This window comes from Harpia harpyja, chromosome 9 (genome assembly GCF_026419915.1).
Source record: "Harpia harpyja isolate bHarHar1 chromosome 9, bHarHar1 primary haplotype, whole genome shotgun sequence".
Classification (NCBI taxonomy): domain Eukaryota; kingdom Metazoa; phylum Chordata; class Aves; order Accipitriformes; family Accipitridae; genus Harpia; species Harpia harpyja.
Window position 1 is genome coordinate 2,813,438 of NC_068948.1, and position 21,952 is coordinate 2,835,389.

Here is a 21,952-nt window from a genome sequence, read left to right on the forward strand (position 1 = left end):
TTTGTATTATTTGCCACAGAAAATTCTGTTTGCGTTTTGGGACAATACTCAGATCGTTCAGTCTTAGTTCGTTCCCTGTGTCCCTGTTTGTCTGTGGGAGACTGAACCTCCTGGGATTTGTCTGGGGCCGCCGAGCAATCCTTGTACTGGTGGGAAATTGTCATGAAGGAGAAAGGTGGAGTTCACCCCCTCCCTTTTCATGCAGAAAAACTGTCTCTGGGGAAAAACACAGACTGATTTTGGGGCTGTTGTTCAGACGTTCCCGTTCCAGCCACCCTCCAATATCACAGATGGGAAACTGAGGCAGGGAGGGAATAAATGGCTTCATATCAGAAAGCTGTAAAGCCAGCTATTGAAGCAGGCTCACCCAAGACTTGGGGTGTCCCTGTTTGTCTCAGGCTTTGACCGAGCTTCCCCAGTTCAGGTCTCCAGGGCTCTTGCTGGAGTTGCAGGGACTTGAAAGCTTCTCACCAGCTCCAATGACCCCAAAGCCGATCTTCAACGACACAACCAGCCACAGCCTCGCTATACCCGCTGCTCCTGCACCTTAGCACCAACCCCAATCTCCCCCGGTCTCCCAAGCCCCACGACGGAGGCAAGAAAGCCCAGCGATGTTCCAGCATCCTCACCCTGGAGACCCATACCAGGGACCACGTTATTAAGCACCTTCTCATCCTAAATCTTCCCCACCCAGACCTGCAATGAGCTGAGCTAATTCTCCCTCTCCATGGGTTAATTCCCTGAGTTTTGCAGCCCCTGGCTGGGGCTCACAGACAAGCAGGGGCCGGCGATGCCGGGGCACGGCTGCCTCTCCAGCCCCGGAGCCCTGTGGGGACACAGGCGTTTCCTTGCGGAGGAACTCGACAGATGCACGGTGCCGTCTTGCCGGCTTTCAACACCCGAGGATGTGCAACAATTATTCTGAGCTAAAATTAGTTGCGGAGCACGTGATGTTCCTGGAAGAGCGGTTGTGAGAGCGTGAAGGAGGATGTGGAGCACCAAATCTGGATTTCCAGCAGGATTGAGGCAGCCGTGCCCAGCCGTGGCATCTTCAAAGCCAAGCACGTGCCCCTCGGGTGCTGCCATGCCCCTGAGGACCCACGTACGGGATTCGGGACCGATGCCGAGCTTCTGCCTCTGCCACCGACATGCTACTGTCACCTTGGGGGAGTCACTTCACCAGCACCGTGGGCTGACCCTGCAGCGAGCGTGATGGGGATGTGGAAGATCCCCCCGGCAGACAGAGATGGAAAACCACAGCGGAGAGGGTGATGCACGGTACTGAGCAGGGATACTTTTTGCTTTTTCCAGGTGAAGGCTTTGCGGCACTGCTGTGGTGTGTCTGGGGTTGCTGGAGCGGGAGCCGGTGCCTGCCAGTCTGGAGACTGTGTCTGCTCAAATAGGGGCTGTGCTGCGGGGATGATCTGGGGCAGGGTGCCCACAGGGCTGACGTTGAGGTGGGCATGAAACCCCCTGTGCTGCTGCGAAGGTGGGTGGCACACAGCACCCACGATGCTGGGCAAAGCGGGCACATCCAGCACCCACGATGCTGGGCAAAGCGGGCACATCCAGCACCCACGATGCTGGGCAAAGTGGGGCACATCCAGCACGCACGATGCTGGGCAAGGAGGGTGGCATGCAGCCCCTGCAGCACTGTGCAAGGTGGGCACGTACAGCCCCTACAACGCCGTGCAGTGTGGTGGCAGCTCGTCCCGTCCCTGCTGCCGCTCCCCCCAGCCAGCTGCCCCCCCGGCCTGAGGTTACGGGGTCTGTGGGGTGGCACGGCCGCTCGCAGCTATTATCTGCCTGACTTGGTCCGCCGGCGCTCCCAGGTTTCCCGACACATCTTGGATGGTGTGTTTGTTTTTTAATGTGCTCTAAGTGGAAACTCCTTCCCCCCGCCCTTCACTCACACACAACCCACCCAGACGTGAGCACCAGAAACACAAGCCCCAACACAAGTCAAGCACCATGTCCCCGTCTAGAAGCTAGTAAAAAATGTATTACCTAAAAATATCTTTTCAAGAGGTGATTTAAAACAGCAAAGTCTTGGCAAGAGGAAATGGAGATGAGGAATATCTCCGGGCTGAAGAAGCCCCTGGGACCACGCAGCCCTGCAAAAAAGCTCAGATCTCTGACATACAAATTGGACAACCGTAGGAGCAGAAATGCTGAGGGGTGATTGAATAGGGCTGTGCCTTCTTCCAGAGCGCTGCGCGGGGCATGGCTGCGAGGGGCTCTGCCCCCCGAAATGCCCATTTTGTGGCTTTGCTACGCACCCCATCCCAGCTCAGGCAGGTTCACGGCTGGAGCCAGACCTCAAACCCCGTCTGGCTCATCGCTGCTGAGCCGTGGGATGCCCCCGGCCGCCCCTGCAGCCTCCGTGCCACGGTTAAGTGAGGACTCGTGCATGGGCTGGCTGGTCCAAAAGATGCGATGATCCCTTTTCCCAGGCCTCGGGGAACGGCACCACCGACATGAGTCACCGGCACCAGCCCCTGGAGCAATTAAGCCGAATGAGTAATCTTCAGTTAGAGAGCTGGAAGGGGGAGAAAATAATGATAGACGCCTCCTAATGAGGATTTGGTGCAGGAAAACTTTTGAATAAAACCATTCACATCTATTAATTACTATGTTAATTATTGCTGTAGAGACTTGGAGCTTTCCACTCCCACTCACAGCAGCCCCTCTTGCTCCCGGATTGGCGCAGCCTTCGAAGGGCAAATCCTGCCTGTGCTTTTGCCAGTTGCAGACCCCTGCCCGACCGCGGCTTCGCTTCGGCTTCCTCCTCCCTGAGCCTTTGCTGAGCCTGAGCCTCTTGTCAACAAGCAAAAATTTGGACAAACCGGCAAGAAACGTCGAAGACGATGGAGGGGAGGAAGAGCCACCAGGCAAACCTTAAATGTGCATTTCCCCAACATCTTTGCATGCACACGCAACTGATTTGCACGCCCAAGTGAAGGATTAGGTACCAACGTGCGCTGCCCCAGCTCTGCAAGCCCAAGCATTCAAAAGAAATAATGAACCGTAAAAGCCATGGGGGTAAAATCAGTGACTGCCTGTGGGATCATTTGTGTTCACGTTTTGCTTTCAGAGCTCTTGTTGGGTTTTTTCCTGTGCAACCATCGAGGACTACAAATTAAAAAAATGGGGGTGTTTTGGTGTGAAAAGAGGAGATCCCTGTATTGACAGGACTGCACAAGGCGGAAGTGTTGAATATTGAAAGCCTTGTGCCAAAACCCCCGAAAACTGGTGTTACGGGGCAGTTTCCCACCCCAAGAGTCCCGGTGAGGACCGGGAGCTGCGGGCACACACCGAGCCTCCGCGCAGGGCTCGTTTTGGGGGATTTTGGGTCTCTGCAGGGCCGAGCAGGGCAGAGAGCAGCACGGGGCTGAAGCCGCATCAGCGGGGCCGGCCGGCACGGCGGCACGCACTGACCGTTTTCCCTGTGCTGGAAGGAAGGCGAAAACTCTTTGGCAGTGATCCTGGCGATCCGCGCTTCCTCCTGAGCTTTCTGCGCCGCCGTCACAGCCGCCTCCGCCTTGGCCCTGGAGTGAGAGGTCCTGCAAGGCAACCAGAGAGACAAGGACCACGTTAGGCAGCTTCCCTCTGCAGACCAAGGCACGCAGAAACCCAACTTGCCCCCACGATACCCCTTTGCTCCGATCCCCTTTGGCTGCGACGGAGGAGCCGCTGCCGGAATGGGTGATGTGACATCGCCAACACATTCACGAACTGCTTCTCCGTCTGCAAATCACCCAGGCGATTTGGAAATAGGGACAGGATGTTTTGTTCCCCAGGGATGCAGCACCCCGAAGCAGGCTGGTCCCCTCCATCACGCATCCCTCTGCGGAGGACCCCAGCCCGGCAAACATCTGCAGCAATCTCTGCGTGCATCTCCCGTCAGCCTCAGGCCTGAATTTAAAGCCGGTGGGTTTTTTTAACCCAAACCATTTGCTTTTGGATGAAAAAGGGAAGATTTCCACCCCCGCCACCACACATTTTGTGTAAAATGCTGGATGTAAATACGAGCGCGGTTTGTCACCGAAAGCAAAGGTAGGAGCGGGGGCTCGCTGTCAGTACTGCCTCTGACACCCCTTAATGCACCTTTATTGGGGCATTTTTTTTTCACTCTGGATGAGTGACTGTCCCCTGCACTCACCCGTTACCAGCGATTCCCCAGACACTCGTGTTTGATGGTATTTCATCCCATCGCTCAGGATTTACACCCTCTTATACAGCCGCTCTGCAGCATTCCTGCGAGCAGCCTTCAGAGGCTGGTTTGCCCCTTCCCCTTAGCTGAGCTATCGAGGCACTTTAAAAAAAAAATGCCTGTTCCTACCCACCCTGGTGCAGGCAGCGTTATAAATAGCTCAGCTGATTTCTTTTCCCTCCAAAATCAGGCCCTCCATCTCCTTTAATCATTTTTTTTTCTGCCGCTCTCTGAATTCCCTCTAATTTTTCGACATCTGCTCGGAGAGGAGTGCCATTTCTGACAGGCTCCTATAAATGGAAAATAGGGCTAGTAATGTGCCTGGCGTTGCATCGTGCAGCACAAACCGAGGATATGAAACCGGGGGTGCGTGCGTCTGTGTGCCGTCACCTCTCTGAGCCCGGGCGAGATGCCTGGTCCCTGCTCCTCGAGCTGACCTGTCGCTTGTTTTCAAGTGCTGACAAGTTGTCTTTGCTCTAATAAGTGCTTTATTTATATAAATTGGCTGCTTTGGAGAAGCCGAGGGAGCGGATATGACCTGTTGTCCTGGAGCTATTGCAAGTGGTGGAGGGGCTGCGGTGATGCTGTTGCAGGTCCCGCAGGTCCTCCATGACTGATGCAACCAAAAATTGGTTTTAAATGGCTTTTTACCTGCCCTGGGTCCAGTGCTTACTCTGCTCAACACTCATGCAGGGTTGGAGGAGTGGACAGGCATGTTATGGCCCCATCCCCCGGTATCCCAGTTCAGCTCTTTTAGGAGGAGCAGGGATGCTCCAAGCAGGAGCTGCAGCAAACTCCTGGGAGAGGAGGCACAAACTGCTCCCGTTTTTGGCACAAATGTGGACAGTGGGAAAGGCTGGGGCGTCAGACCCACTGATTAAACCCCCCCAGTGTCAAGAACGGTGCTACCTGAGGATTAAAATTAAGATGCTGACTCTCTCAGGTTGTTAAAAAGGCTGGCATCTTCCACGGGAACTTCTCAGTGGTCTGGACATTAGGTCCCGAAGATCCTCCATCCCTCTATCCCTTTGCCATCTCCTCAAACTGGAAACTGTTCAGGGAAGGGACTGTCCCTCCCGTACTGCAGCACATTTATAGAGCAGGCTGCTGGCCCCCACTGGCCTGATACAAAGGACTAATAACGTCTGAGAGTGTCTGGACCGAGCTCAGCAGGCAGGATTACACGCTGCCTTCCTAAACTCCTCCCTGGAGATGCAACTGGAGGCAGTTATCTGTCACTTCTTGCCAGGGAAGGAGGTTGGAAGTGCTGAAAAGCAGCTTCTGCCACTTCCAAGGGTCCTGGGGACACACAAATGTGTCTGCAGAGCGGGAGGTTGCGCTGGAAGAGCATACGTGGAGCCACCACCCAAGCCATGCTCCCCTCTCCAGCATTCATCACCTCCCCTTTTCTCATCAAAATGGGTCAAAATCACCATCCCTGGGGGATGGAGGGATTTCCAGCCCTAGAAAACTCACTCCGGTGACTTCTGGACTAGTTCACCCCCGTGGACTCCACGATCTGCCCAGGAAGAGCAGCAACTAGGGCCTTTGGCCCAGAAAGAGTTAAAAATCAATCATCACATTAATTAAGCCATCTCTGATCTAAAATATACTCAATACCCACAAAGCGGATATAACGTCAAGCGCTGCGCAGAGGCGCAGGCAGGCTTAATTGTTTGTAATGCTCTCTAAGATGCTTGGAGGAGAGGCGCTGTCGGAGTGAAAAGCAGAATTATGGTGATCTATACGTTGCATAATAAAATACATAAGTATTCCCAAATAAATGCAAGTAATCCAATTAGTGTTCGCATGACTTTGTCACATACTAAATTTAACAGCTGTCTCTTTTATACATGCCTGCTGCTCGTAGCGTGCGCTAAATCTTAATTCCCCGGTTAATTGCTTGAGTTTATTTCCTTGTAAAGCAGGTCTTTCTCCCTGACACATAGACAGGGCCCGATCTAATCACTCTTCTCCTCCTGCCATAAGTGCTGCCATAAATCCTTCCCAGACAGAGACGCCATCCTGGAAACCACACTCAAAATAAGGCTGGATCCTTCCCTATGGATTCACCACAGCTGGAGGAGGCGGCTGGGGATGCTCAGAGGTGGGAGGAATTAAACAGATCCTCTTGCATCGCTCCTTCATTACCTCCTGTGGTGTCCTCCATTCCATAACGAGCCCACCGGACAAAAGCTGTTGTTTGACGGACGAGCAGGGGAGAAGGAGCGACACATCTCGGACCGATGGAGATGGCCGAAGCTCTCTGGACATCAGCACACCCAAGTGCAGAGGGACTTTTGAGGATGGTTATAACCTCTAAATCCCATTTTAGTGCACGTCACCGTCCGAGCTGAACTGGGGAAGGGTGTTTCAGCAAGGATGGGATTGGGAAGAGCCAGAAGGGTGATGGTGGGGGTGGTTTATAGCTCTTGAAACCCAAGGGTCCGGTTTGGGTTGGGGCAGAGTCCACACTGAGACTGGCTTGGAATATTTTATTTATTAATTTTTTGCCAAGCTGACTCACTCTTCTCGGAGGATGACCGGGCAAGTGGTCAAACTGGCAAGAAGAGCTGGCAGGAGGCAGGGAAAAATCGCAACCGAACAGATTTCTGTAAATCTTTGCAGATCTCTTGTGATTTGGCCAGGACTGACAGGAGAAGGGATAATACCTGTGAGTGGTTCATAATGCCAAGTTTATCAGCTCCGGCTAATCTATAAGAAGCTGGAATAAACTGATTTGAAAGGAAGAACTTGGCTTTTTAGGAATGCCAACAGTGACTTGGGCCTGGCTTTGCATGCACAAGGAGCTTCTGCTGCAAATCTGATGTTCGGGGCCCATTTAGCCAAAAAGGGGTGAACTTTCAGCAAAATCTGTGGCACCTGATGGTCTCAGGAAGAAACAAAGTAAAATTAAAACCAGGCAAGGCTTGAGTGGTGTTTAGGTTAATGCACCGCTTTGGCAGGAGAGCAAGTGGGACAAACTGCTTAAAAATTCGGCTGGAAATTAGAGCAAGTGAGTTTACAGACCACCAGAAACATTTCTGAATGGAGACGGGTCTGTTCGGGACTCATAAGCACGATGCCTGTAATTGCAGGGATGGCACCCGGTGCCGCAAGAAACCTGTTTCATTTCTGAGTCCTTCACCTCCATCCAACTTTCTTTAAGTGTAGTGGTAGTGCAAAGGGAGAGCTGGACCCAGATGAGGGACTCGCCATCCTTGTTACCTTTTTTTTTTCCCATTCCCATATGAGAAACAGGCTCTTCTTTGATAAAAATAGCTAACAGACTCTTTGAGCAAAAGTATGTCTGGGACCCAAGGAAGCTGTGTGCTGGATGCAGGGGGAAATCCACATTATTTGTGGTTTAAATGTGAAAAAGCATCATATGGGCAAGATTTCTGGAAAACAAGGTCTGTTTTCCAAAATTCACGTGGCAGCTTTTGCCACGGGATTTCCGTTCTTGTGCAAGCAAACTCCTTGCTTCTCTGATGTCCCCCTGAACTCAACGCTTGGCCGAGGGATCCCTTCCTCAGTGGGATTTAGGCTTGACAGGGAAGTATGAAACTGCTGCTTTATTGTCAGGATCCTGCTGCAGGGATGGAGAACCCCAGCCCTCCTCCATCCCAAGCTGAGAGCTGATGGAAACCTCTCCCGAGCTCTCCAGATAGTCCCAGCTCCTTGACAGGAGCACACAGGAGATTGCAACAAGCCTTAAAGCCTTTGCTCAGTACTGAGCTGATTTCAACAGGACTGTTAGGGTTTAATCTTTTCTACCTTGTTTGTATACCTACAAATCAACCCTCTTGCACGGGAGCTCAAAAAATCAAGCTCCTGGTAACTACAAAGGGGTTCGCTGTCTTCTCCCCCTTGTTTTTCGTTTGCTTAGCTCAGATGGAGGGGCTGGAGTGATGGACAGACTGATCTAACTGTCCAGCGCTTAGAAATGAAGTAAAAAAGCTGAGATCGGAAGAAAATTATTAAAACTATTATTAGAGCCTTCTTCCGTGCAGCTTTTTAAACTCCTCCTACCATATAAAAGGAGAAAACCCCGTGGTCCATATTTTCATGGAAAACATGCAAATCCGCCACGTGCCGTCTTCGCTGAAGGCTTCACTCACAAGAGGCGAGGATGGAGTTAACCAGGCAGTGAGCTCATCCTGGGACATAATGAACAGCCTCAAGTTTTCCTAAGGGACCAGGCTGGCTCCATCGGATTCACTTTGTCTCTCAGGTCAATATGTAATCAGGCAGCTTTTGGGTTTTTTTTTAAATGCATCTTTATCTTCCTATAGGAGGAATGTTTTCTCCCTCCATTACAGAGGTTCATGTATTTTTCAAATTCAATTAAAACATACACTAGCTGCAAGAAAATACTTCAAGAAAAATTCAGAGGGAGCATTTGCAGGGCATTTAAGACCGGTGCTTTGCTCTTCCCTCCAACCCCGGCTCTGTTTTGCACTTGAAAAGCAGCGGTGGCTGCAGCGGGGCTGGCTCAGGGAAGCATTGGGATGCACTTCATCCTGGGAAGGGATGGCTGGATGAGGGGAGGAAAAGAAGCTTTTCAGTCCAACCGCCCCACGTGCAAAAACCAGGCTTGCATGAGCGCGAGCCCCTCTGCTGTGTTGACTCGCCAGGGGTTATTTTACGCTCCCGTCGGCACAGCGGAGAGCAGGATCCGGCCCTAATTGCATCAAGCCGAGACGCACCAAGAAACACAAAGCAAAAGTCACCAAGTGATCGATGCCAGTAACTGAACCCCAGAGCCGAGGGGAGAGGGAGAGCACTGATGCGACCATCTCCCAAGGCTATCCGATCGCTCCACACCCCGCAGTGAAGGAGAAGCGTTTCCAGCTCCCAACCCTGCCAGCGTGGGATCGATAGCTGCAACCAGCACCGGGGAGGGATGGGGAGACGAAAAGATGCTCTGCCTCCTTGGGGCAGTAATCTCAAACCCTGCCTGCAAGGAGGGGAGGCTTGGCTGGTCTTCATGCTCTCCTAGATGGGACAAATTGGGACTGAATTATTAATAGCCGCTGCAGACTGTCTGGCTTCTACCTCTGCGGGAGCATCTCTGATTGAAGGCAGAGCTGGGGAGAGCTGCACCGGCTGTCCTGCCTCCCTTTGCCCCTGGCACGGGCTTTGGCTCGGAAGCATTCCTCGGGCTCGGCAGCCTTCGTCAGGCTCAGCATCCCGCATCCAGCACCTCTCTGGCCCCGAAAGACCGACGCAATAACCTGACTGCAAGGGCCGGGGTAGGCGCGACCCAGAGCCAGGCTCTGTCTAGACATTTCCTTCAGGGAGTAGGGAGATGGCAGCAATTAACAACCTGTTTGCTATTTTCCCTATCTGGCATTTATTGCCCCGATAAAACCCACTCTTAATTCCAGCTTGACTCTTTTCACAGCTCTCCTGGCTTGGTTGTTATTGCACTAGGCTTGCCTTGAGTGATTTGTGAAGGCAGTAATACAGTGCCGGTACTCAGGGGGTGGAATATTAGACACACCAATTAGCTATCTGTGCATAAATTCCCATTTACCTGCTTATCGCAAGCATATTTGCCTTGCCCGCTTCCTCCGTCTGCTTCTTCCTCCACCCCCCCATCACTGGAATTCTTAATCAAGAGAAAAAAGCCGCTAATGTGACCTCTGACATGACGTAATGCAGCCAAAAACGTCTGCTCTGGCTCTTTGCAGCCAGACAGAAAGCAGGTGCTGTGCATAGCAAAGAGAAAGCCTGGCTTCCCCCGCGTCCGCTGCCAGACTTCCCGGCTCCGGATGGAGATTTTTGGGATGGGAGGATGGACCACCCCTGCCTGAGCTTGGTGTAGCGGCGGGGAGCAATGAGCAGGAAACCTCCCATCCATGAGACAGCAAAAGGGAAGGGTTGGGAATAGCTGGGATTGCACGGGGCAGAGGGGATGGTTATTGCAGGCTCTGAAAAAATTGCTCGGAAAGTCACATTTCAAGAGAAAAGTTCCGAATTAAAAAAAAAAAAAAAAACTCAAACCCTTTAATCCTTAAAGAAATACCTCGATGCATGTGTTTGTTATTGCCGAAGAAAGTGAAATACAGAGAACTGTGGAAAATGTTGTGGTCAAAAGCCCAAATCTGAGTTTCCTTGCGGTTTTACACTGGGAAATGTAATGTTATGTGGGGAAACCGTCCCCAAGCCAGCAGGGAGACCTTGCGGAGAGGAGATGCCCATGTCCCGGCTGGGGCACACCGTGCACAGGGTCTCCGAAATTCATAGAAACAGGGATGGAGCAAGTTCCCATCTAGCTCGTTGCTCGAGGCACCTGTGCCAGATTCTTGTCTACCTTTACATTTTTGGAGCTTACAAATGGAGAGTGAATTCACCAAGGTGTCATTTGCCATTTTGCACTGAAATACCATTTTTTTAACCCGAGTAAGGGAAAAAGATATCCCAGACTGCATCCTTCTGTCTTGTGCCTTGCCTTTAAGTAGATGAAATGAGTTGTGCTGGAGAACTGAATTCACAACAAGTAATGGAGTGAAGTCACAGTGACTTGGGGGACAGGGATGGGCCACAATCAAATGGCACGACCCCAAAATCCTGGGAGAAACATGGCCCAAACCGCAGCCCACAGCAGGCAGCGAGCTGCATCGTGACTGTCTCCCATCCCCGAGCATCCCCCGGGACCCTGAGCTGGATCCTTCCCGGCGGAGAAGAACGAGACTGGCCGAAGGGCTGTAATGCCACAACCCTGCCTTATTGCTATCATCCCAAATCGGTCATGGGGCTACTCAGATTTGTTTATTTTATCCCTGTTGTTGCTAAACAAAAAATGCCAGCCCTGGCACAAGAAAATCAAACTCCATCGAATTCGAAGGGCTGGGCTAGGTGGAGCTGGTACCCAAAGGCACATCTGCCACCGTTAGCCAGGATGCTGCCGGCATCTCTCTCCAGCCAAGGGACACGCAGAATAAGGAGAGCCAGGCAGACCTGTACATCTCCCTCCTGGTGGGTTTCCTTCCTTTTAATTTTTTGCCCCCCCCCCCAGCAAGGGCAAAGCCGATGGGTCTTTCGCACCGGAGACGATGCGCAAGCTACCCTGAGATGTTATTTACAGCTCGCAAGATAATTAACATCTGGAGAGGGAGTCTCATCTCCTGCCATCTGTCACTTGTAATGAAGTTACGAAGGATGCAGGTGAGCGACGTGGCCAGGCAGTACCTGCCCATCCCGGTGCTTCGGTGCCCGTCAGCCCAGACCGGTGTGCAGGAGCCGGGCTTTGCCTTGGGAAATGGATGGCTTTGATGCCACCGTCCCACCGTTGTCCCAGCCTGAGTGACCAAAGGACACAGATTTGGCCTCACTCCAGACCTGGCACTTTGCTGGTTCAAACACGGCAGCAATGGGCAGCGGTGGGGCAGGGAGCTGCTCCCAGGGCACAGCCGAGCTCCGGGCAGTCCCTTCTCCCAAATCAGACATGGAGGCAGCAAGAGCAAATTCCAGCTCCGGGGATGGAGTTTCCCCCTTTTCTTATAAATTTGGGAAGCCATGAGGTAATTGCAGTGATGCTGGGAGCGTCGTTATCGTCTGGAAAGCGACGGGTGGTGATGCAAAACCTGCAGGAACCCACTGGGAGCAGGATTTGGGAAGAGCTAGCTTCAAGGAAGGGAAAGGAATGAGCAGGGGGGATGCTGCCTGCTTTCCAGCTGTCGCGCTTTGGATGGGGCAGGTTTCCATGATTTTACTGGATAATTGTCATGTACATAATGGAAAATGTACATAACGGGCATGTACATAACAGAAATGGGAAACGCTGATGTCCCCCTCTTCATCCCCTGCTCTCGCAGAGTGCCAGCAGACAGCCCTCCACGCACACATCCCAAAGGCACAACCACGCCACAAATGCTCCTCTAACTCTGTGCAAAAATAGCGCATTACAAACGAGCCTGCCACTTTCAGGCAGGAGGCAAAACAGGTTGGAAGAAATCACTAACAACCCTTGGAAAAGAAAAATATAAAAGAAGAAAAAGCCCAAGAAAAAGCAAGCGAAGGCACAAAATCTCCAAGGAACCTGGGCAGCGCTGGATCATCCGCACACTGCAGATCTATACTGTCTGTATTAAATGCAAAAACAGAACAGCAGAAAAGCCCTACATCAATGCCGCATTCGGGTGGAGATTTTTAAATGCACAACAGGCCAAGTTATAGCTCCCCAAGCAGCCATAACTCAGCCTGCTTGGACATGTGTAGCGTTGAGTTTGGCTGTACATGCTGCTGACTGTAATGACTTCAGGCTGGATCCTGCATTCCAGTTGCATCGCCCTGTCTCCGGGCAAGGCTGGCTCCAAAGGCACCACCGCCAAAACCCTCGCGAGCTCATCTCTGCTCGTTGGGCTCGTTAGGCCAGGTTTTGGGTGGGAGGCTTGACCGTAGGGGGTCTGGACAGGTGGATTGGTGTGACTTTACCCATCCTCCTGGATTTATCGAGGAGAGGAGGGTAGAGATGTGGTCGGGACGTGATCACCCCCAGTCCAACCACAAATTTGGAGCAACCTTTGTGGGATGGATGAAGGCTGGTAGAAAAAGCCTGGCTCAGTGAGGACACTGGGTACCTCCTCCTGCCATCATCTGCCCCAGGCTGCAGGTCAAAAGGTGGAGGATTTGGTGGACCATCAGCATCCCACCCTGGCCTCCATCACCAGAAGGCTCCCCAAAACAGCCCATTCCTCCCCGTTTTTCACACTGACCTCCTTGCTTGGCTGATGCCACGCACGGGATGAAGACTGGGGTGGAAACCTCAATGCCAAAGCTGCAAAATGCAGCACAGAGGGAGAAACTCAACCAGGCCGTGGGCGAAGGGAGCCGAGGGAGCCTCTGGTCTTCCCCCAGGGAAGCCCTCAAATCCCTTCGAGGAGCCAGCGGCACAGCCCAGCCCTTTGGGAAGCGTTAGGGGGTCTTCCCTACAGCCAAGGGAAAAACGCTCAGAACCAGAGAATTTGGGGAGTTCAAGCAAAAAACTTCAGGTGAGGGAGGCGATGACAAGCAAGCAAAGCAGATCTGTCCATTTAATTTCAGTTTCATTTTGATGCCTAAAAAAGAACGAGTCAAACCAAATTCTGAAGCAAAGCTCAACAGAACCGCAAGGAAAAGTTTTTTTCCTTTCCTGACCCTTCACCCTGTTTGGGTTTTGGCTGAAACGCTCTGGCAGTTTCACAAGTTTTGGTCACCTCAAGCAAAACAGACATTTGGCAAATGAACTTTCCAGGCCATTTTTTTTCCGCTGTTGGAGCCACAAAAGCCCAAAAGAGGCAGCGTAACTTTGAGTTCATGGTCCTCCTTTCCCCTGGTGATGGGCTGATGGACAAGGACGACCCATGACGTACGTCTGGCCATGCACCATTTTAACCAGCCAACACCCAACAGCAAAAACCCAGCCTAGTTCAGAGCAAACTGCAAAAAACCACCTCATCCAGGGTCAATGATAAATTTGTTTAATTGAACTTAATATTTTAGTTCCAGCACAGTCTGGACTCAGGCCAAAACACGGAGCTGAAATGGCCTCAGGAGCACAGATGGATGCTCTCCAGCTGTCAGAGGAGAGGTGGTTGATATCCAGCTTTGCCCTCCGGGACTTCTCTGCCATCTCCAGCCTTGTCGGGTAGGAGACAGGACTCTTTTTCGGGTGATGTGACAGGGGTCTAAGGGATGTGTTAAAACAGCCCAGTGATGGAAAACTGTATTTCGACCACCAGGGCCCTAAGAGATGCTTGGAAAGCAAATACATCCATGTCTTGCTCCACACAGGTGGGAGGAGGCTGATTCCCTGCCTGGAGCGAGATGATGGTGATGGGCACCACTCTGCATATCTCTTGCCACATTCAGCCTCGCCAGGATGGACCTAGTGATAATGGAGAAGCTTCTCTGCTGTAAGGGGCAACCAGCCCCAAAGAGGCTGGTCGGAGACAGCCACATGCAGGACACAGCAGCATCATCTCCATCCCCCACTACCACATCCAGCTCCCACGTCTGCACACCAGCAACCTCCAGGAATGACGAGAAAATGCCAACCCAGAGGGAAAATGCCAACCAGAACAAAAATGCTCCCCAAGGAAAGCATGCCACAGACAGCACCCTCTTAACCCATCCTGGAAGGTGCCAAGTGGGGACGAGGACCTTGCTTGGCTGTGCCCCAAACCCAGGGTACCACCATCCCCCGGTGCAGCCGAGCCCTGCGCAGAGTTTGGTCGGACATAGACCTGCCCAGAAATCTCTGCTGGAAACAGTACCCACCAAATCAGCCCTACTAAAAGCAACATCAGACGCTAAAATGCTGCAGAAATGCGTTCAGTGCCAGGCTGCTGTCACCGGTCTTCAGCTCGGGTCCCCGTGGGGAGGGATGGAGGGGGACAGGAGTGTTTGGTGAAATTTCTCGTTGGGGCTGACCCGGTCCCGTGGCACATGTCACCCGGTCCCCCGCATCCTCGGTGGGTGCAGGCAGGAGGGAGAGGGGCTGGGGGTGCCTCCAGGGCTGTTCTCAGCCCTGGGCGGCCAGGCAGGGGTGGGCAGACCCCCTCTGCGGTGCAAGTGCCGGCCACAGCCCCGCGGACCGTGGGGGGGGGGAAAAAAATATATCATCCCAGTTGCCACAGCAACGAGCAGCTCCTGCCTGCCTCAAACTTCAGAGCCCACCCAGAAGGAGCCTCTTTCCCCATCCCCACTGCCTGCATGGGTTTCTCCTCCCTGTCACCTGGGGGGTTTTGGGCACCCAGGAGCCCAAAAGCCAGCCTGCACCCCCAAATAGCCCACTTCTCATGAGGCTTCTCAAGATGGGGGGGCCATGCATGCAAGATGGGGTTTGCCCGCTCAGCCCCGCTGCCTGTCTGCACCTGGCTTTGATCCTCAGCCGATGGGTGCTGCTTATCCCAGCACATCCCGAGCATCCCATGGGATCTCCCGGATGGGATGCTGCCGCTGGGGACCTGCTTTCTGGTCCCCAAACGCTGACATGCCCCGAGGCCAGCAGTCGGCCCTGGGTTTGCGGGTCTGCGCTGCCTCCAGGGCAGAGCCCGTGAAAATTTCCACTTAAGCAGCCAGCAGCACAACAGGGGAAGGGACTCAGAGCCCGGCTCTGCCAGGAGAGAATCTGGGCTTTTAATTATTTATGCTTCACCTCCGTGCTATGGTGATGAGAGACAGATCAGACAGAGAAGACACGGCCAGATAACGGAGAGAAGGCTGCAGCCTGTTTCCCCAGAAAGGCCATTTACACAACTTGGGTTAGCCAGAGGGCTACCAGCCCCTGCCTGAGTCTTGCCCCACACCTTTCCCCTTGGAAAAGCGCCTCATTCCTGGCTGTCTCTGCCCCTGCTTTCCTGGAGGGTTTGTTCCCAGGACCAAAGGGTTGGGGAAGAGCTGCCAGCTGCCACAGTTGTTTGAAGCTCTTCTTGTGTTGGATGGGGACCGGCCATGGCCACCTGCCAGCGGGGTGGCTGTGGGACAGCCACCGTGACCGCTGTGTCCAGCTTTGAGCCCACGAACCTATTTCTTCTCTGTAAGGGAGTCCGACCCCGAGGAACTGCCGTTCAGGGCAGCATCATCGAGCCATCGAGCCTCACAAGGATGCTTCGTGGTGGGGTGTCCACTGACCCAACCTTGCTTGGGACCACCATCTCTGGCAGGTTTTGCTTTGGGGATGGAAACCAGACGTGCTTTAATTGAGCGGAACGAATTCAGCAAAGCTATATGGCCTGAGCCTGTGCTCCCTTCTACCGTCGAGGTCCATGAACAGGAGCCGGTGCTGCCGACACAAAGCCCACCCATCTCCCAGTCTGTCTCCCACGTGGGCTGCTCCTGATGCCACACCGGGAAAACCAACAGTACCCAAATAACGTGCCATGTCCCTGGAGGGTGACACACAGGGACGGGACGGGGTGGATTCAGGCTGCGGTTGCGGCGAGGCTCTGCTGTCCCAGCTGGCAGCGAGCAGGCAGCAAAGGGCCGCTGCTCACCACTGAAAAGGAACAGTGGAGGTGGGATAAAATTGAAAAGAAGGTCTCGCCGGATGGCGGGCTGAGCACCAGGCACAGCCACGTTGCTGCTGCGGTGGGATTTTAGGGTGCTCAGCACCCTGAAGAATTGGGACCTTTCTTAGTCACAACTTTAAAGGGATAATCGGTTGGATCCATGGGTTAAATCCCCCTGGGATTTTCAGGGGGGAAATTCGCTTAGCAGGGTCTATGGTCAAATCCTTTAATTTCCTGGATTAGGAAGCCAGGACAGCTTGTCATTTGCCCTGCGTGGAGGAGGCAACAGAAACCTCATTGCTCAAGGTTTTTCAAACTGACTGCAAGAGCACCGAGGGACCAGGACCCCCCCGCCCAGCCATGGCAGTGCCACTCCCCCCAGCATCCCAATCTCTGGCCACGGGGAGAAGCGATGCTCATGAACACCAGCAAGGAAAATACGCGATATTTTTGCCCAGCTCTGCATTTTCATCTCGTTTGTGCTCCTGATATTGCTTTCGCCTCTCTCCAGGGAGGAAGGGGCTTCGGGGGGGTATGAGAGCATGGGGGTGTTGGGGCTGTTGCTGCAGGGAACTGGTTGGGTGGGAGCAGCGCAGCTGGAGGAACGCATGCCAGGAAACCCAAAACGGGAGCTGGGAGAGGAAAAAAGCACTCAGGTCTCTCTCGCGAGATGGGAAGGCAGCGTAGCTGTAGCGTAAGGGACCCCAAACCTTCCCCTCAGCTCTCTTTCGCTATCAAATCTTCGGTGTGCAGCATTGCCGGGGTGCAGCACCGGAGCAGGCAGGGACACGGTGCAGCAGGTCCCACCGACACGGCTGGAGGGCGTTTAGGGTGGCGGGACACGGCAGCGAGGGGCTGGGATGCTACAGTCAGCATCTCCCGCATCTAGCCCTTGGGCTTGGCGGCGGGTTTGCGTGTACCGCCGCCAATCTCCTTGCAGCCCGCGGAGGGCGAGGATGAGGATGGAGGAGAGCGACGGGGCTGCGAGCCAGCCCGCCTGCCAGGCAGCTGCGCAGGCTGGGGGAGGATGTCTCCCTTCCCTCCTGAAGATCGCTGAGAAAAGCAACGCTGCAGTTTCTGCTCGTTGAATAGGAAAAGCAGCAGAAAGGAAAATCAGGGGCTGGCTTTTTCGTCGTTGTTGTTGTTGGCTTTTTCTTTTTTTTCCCCCTCTGATGAAGGGCTGCTCCACCCGAAAGCTCGTGGGTGTCAGCGTGAAGAAGAGGCTTCACCATCCTCTTCTTCAGCTCATTCCCTGTGCTGTGCAGGCAGGAGATTATTGTGTTAGTGGGGGGATCTAACACGGCTCAGGGGGGCTGAAATCATCCTGCACCATCTCCCAAGAAGGGCTGATTCTGCAGCAGGGCCAGCCCCAACAGGACAGCAGCACCGGCCGCTCAGCCTATGTGCTAAGCAGGTAAAAGGCTTGGATTAGAAACCAGGCAGATGATCTGGGCTGCTACGCGATGTTGGCGAGGAGGAGGAGGAGGATGAGGCAGGCTCCCCTTCAGCCCCCCACTCTGTTCACTGCCTCCTGCCCAGGTCTCCGGGGCAGCCCCTTCCCATGGAAGCAGCTCCCCATCCTCACTGCCAGCCGGTGCCATCCCTACCCTTTTCCATCTGGTCCCGCTGCAAAAGCGACCGCGGAGCAGGCACCGGCACATCGTGCTCTGGGGCACCGGCACAGCTCTCCCATCCCGGCTTTGCCACCGGGCATTTCGCTTCCTCCTGCATCGCAAGACCCCTCTCCTGCTTCACTCTACGGCAAAACCAGCCCCTCCAGCTGCGCTTTGCTGCGGGTCTGCCGCAACACAAACCGTGTCTGCCAGGACTGCGTGGATTTCTGAGATCCCCGAGGAGCCCGGGGAGGAGGGCAGAGAGGGCTGGGACCACAGCGAATCCAACGGGCTGTGAATCTCCGCTCTGCCCATGTTATTTCATCACGACCTAGCAACGTTGGAAATTATTATACGAATGCATGTCGCACACCTGGGCCACGGAGCCGGGGTGTTTTAGCTCATATTTGGCTCAGCGGAGAGGGAAGGCGGTGGGAGCTGCCGAGTCGGGAGGAGCAGCCGTGGTTGAAGGATGGGAGAGCCATGAAAGGAGAGGGGCTAGCGAAACCCACACTGAGCTGCCCTCCTAGCAGCTAAAAAAGACCCTGCTGAGGTTTTCCCAGTTGGATTACTTTGTAAAGCACCATTCCTATGAAAGGCCCTTAATTTTCCAGCCTGTTCAGGTCTGTGCACCTCTGCACCGCAGCGGGGTGGCAGTCGGGGACACGCAGAGCTGGCCCTGCGCGAGCGTGCTGGTTAGTCCTGACTTTTGACACGAACGCAAAAGGGCTTAACGCTGCAAATCCTGTCTGAGCAGGAAGTTATTAAATTGGCATTGCGGGAGGACTTAAACAGTCACGGTGCAGAGAGCAGGTCCCGCAAGAGCCGGCAATGGGTAGGGATGCGATGCAGTGGGATGCCATCCGGGGATGTGTCGTTCCTCGTGTGTCCTGGACTAGAGGTGGAAATTGCGCTTGCCGTGAGTCAGAGGTGCCCGTGTCATCCCGGTTGACAGCGACACACGAACAGGAGGAATAACAGCTGATCCTAATCTCTGCCGCCGTGGTATCGCCTGACCCCTGTCAACACGCCGGAGCTTGTGCACGGGCAGGAGGACGGGAGGGAGGTGGCAGAGGGAAGGAGCTGGCAGGAGGGAAAGTTGGCGTGCCTTGCCGCAGCTCAGCTCAGCTCTCTGTCAATGGTAAAGCCTGTTGGAAGCTGCCAACCCTGGGCTTTGCTCCTCTCTGCATTGCACAGGGGCTGTCTGAGGGGAGAGAGGGCAGGAAGGAAAAAGAAAACGCTGCCGTAAAGAGAATTACCTCCCGCTCCAGCCGATCTCAGCCTTTGAGTCACCTCCATCCATCCCCTCTGTGTTTTTCTCCCTGTCTCCTTGCACGCCTCAAGGAAGGGATGGAGAGACCGGGAAGGGATGGAGGGTGCACGCTTTCCCTGCACGCGACCCAGCAGGTACCGGGTGATGCCGTCAGTGACCCCATCAGTCCCCAGCTAATGGGTAGACATGACTCCTGCGCAGCCCAAGCTCCAGCTGGCTTGCATGGCCTCAGCGGGGAAAGAGGCAGCGCTTCTCCCGGGGGCCAGAAGTAGAGGAACCTTTTCTGGACCCAGAGATGCCCAAAGAGGGGCTGGACGAGGCAGCGGGAGACCCCGACACGCTTGATCCGATCCCTGAAACATTTCCTCAGCCCCATCCCCGCAGCCGCTTCAGCTGTGACCCATTTCGGCTTCGCTCCGCTGCCGGCTCGTCCCTGCCATCCCAACCCAAGGAAGGGGATACAAAACCCTTTTGGGGCCACAGCGTTCCCCCTAACCCACATCCCTCCTCCTCCCCGGTCTCCATCTGCAGCGAAAGCCCCGCCAGCAGCACGAGGTGGGGATTAGGGCGAGACTAATGCGGGAGCCCCGCAGCCACCTCCCCCAGGCATCAGAAAAGCCGGCAGAAACCTTAAATCAAATGCAGCTAAGTACAATTGCAAAGCTGCAGGCGCAGGCCTGAGAGAGCATTAAGCAGCATTATTATGGCTCGGCGTACTGCCGGTAGTGACATTACCGCAACTTAAAATGTTTGGGATCAGAACTGCAGAATCTATTCTTTTCTGTGGGTTTTGCCTGGGCTGCATTTCCATTTTTCTGAAGAAAATACCTGTTTGGCTCAAACAACCTTCTGCACTTTACTGTTCAGCTCTCCAGGGCTTTTCTTGCCTTCCTGCTCCCCATTGTACGTCAAACGCGGATGGATGCTTCGCCCTCACTGCAGCATCCTGAAGGAGCATCCATGCTGAGTCCAGACATTTTCCTTTACCCGTCCTCGCTGCCAGGTCGCCTTTATTCGCTTCCTTTTTCTTTTTTTCCTCCAGTTTCCCTTTCTGAAGTTGAGTGACACTGTGCTAATTTGTAGTCCAACTCCTCCTGAGACTATTGAGCTTAATTATATTTTTCTCATCGTTGGTGAATGGCTTGGCTATAATTATGCCTGGAAGTGCATTACTTAGGACTAACCTGAGAGCAGCATCCCCTCCGGGGTGCTAGGGATCGGCTGCTCCGATGAGCTGTTATTTAAGGTGCTGAACAACGGGGCCTCACGAAGCTTGCGCTGGAGAGGAGCTGAGTGCTTGCCAAATGCCGCCCGTCTCTGGGACTCACATCCCTAGCACCGGTGACGGCCCTTTCTCTCATAACTAGTCCAGCCGCTAATTACAAAACCTTGAACTGTGGTAGCAGAAGGAAATCCTGGAGAGAATTAGGGTCTGTCTGCCTTGCACTAAAGCTACCATCATCCGTCGCAGAGAGCTGGAGTTGGTCCTGAGTTCCCCCCAGTGCTCCACGTGCATCTATCTGCCACGGCCAGCGGCTGTGCTGAAAGCCAAGGGGTGAGGATGAGCTTTCTAGCCCACCTCTCTTGCCTGGATATTATATTTTTGTTGACCACGACACACCAGTGCCTATGGACAATTCACCTTAGGTATGAACATTATCACTAATGAGACGGGAGCCAGTGTCTCCAGTGCATCCTTCATCCTTCCAGGGTAGCAGCAGAAAGAGTGACGGCTCTTGGCTGATATGAGAGGGGAATGAAGCACCCCATAGCACAAAGTGGACACCCTGCACCTTCATTTTAAATAGACTGAAAAAGGGCTCCCTCCCTGGCTACCTCTGAAAACCGATAGTTGATATCAACGGTAGTTTTTCAGATCTGATTCGTAGCCCTTCTCGCCCATTGACTCTACACAAACTATTTCAGTGAGCGGGAGATATAAGAGCAAAGAAAGTGTTATTTCATTTTAATTGCACCGAAGAAAATTTAGGAGAATCATCTACCGAACCTAAAAACTATTCCTTAAATGAGCTTACTTTTCTGTGTCACAGATAACATTGTACTTTCTTCAGACTAAAACAACTTTAAGAATGCAATTTACTTGTCTTCAGTACACTATGTTTTTAGCCTACTTTCCTCAGGAAATGGGGCTTACTTATGTGATTGTGCTGTTTATATATCTATATGCCATCACTCCCACACTAATAACTTTTGAACGTGTTGGCCAATTCCAACCAAATCTGACAGAGCGGTAGAGTTTTCAAAAATACTGAATTCTTACAAATTTAATGAAATACGTGGGTGGGCACATATTTTCCCCCACCAAGGGAAAGGCTGCAGAGTGAACTCAGCCATATTATTAGACAGAAGAGAATACACACACACACACACACACATACACAGACACACACCAGTGCTGTTATAAAATCCCCAGGTGCTGGTAAGCCAGAGCTCACGTTGGTAGTAGACGGGGGATATTGCACCCCTGAGCCCCAAAGCCACCGAAATGAGCATCAGGATTCCTCCGCCAATGCGCCCACTGCCTATTTTGTGCATTTCTTTCCGTTTGGACGATGCAATTTGGTGTGGGCACTGCAGGGGAGTGTTTATTCATTTAGAAGCTTTAAAATTAATGGGACTAATTGTATGAAAGCCTTTCTAGGTGGTTCTAGGTTTGTAAAACCTTGCCTTCTTCTGGTTCTGCATGCTGAGAGACTGTCCCTGCAAAAACCCTCGCAAAGGGGAAGAGCTCGAGCCGAAGGATCGCAGGTTTCAGACAAAGCAACTTTCCCTGCTTGCATGCCGAGGTCCTTGGACCTCTCCTGCGTGCAGCCGAATTGCAAACCCAAGACAC

General features: G+C 53.3%; 1 protein-coding gene across 1 annotated transcript in view; it reads right to left on the reverse strand.

Annotated features, from left to right (window-relative positions):
• Positions 1-21,952, reverse strand: part of JPH3 (junctophilin 3) — a 58,416-nt gene that overhangs the window by 15,531 nt on the left and 20,933 nt on the right. The window contains exon 4 of the mRNA XM_052796443.1: positions 3,439-3,563. Coding sequence (XP_052652403.1) covers positions 3,439-3,563 — 125 coding nt within the window. The remainder of the gene's footprint in view (positions 1-3,438; positions 3,564-21,952) is intronic.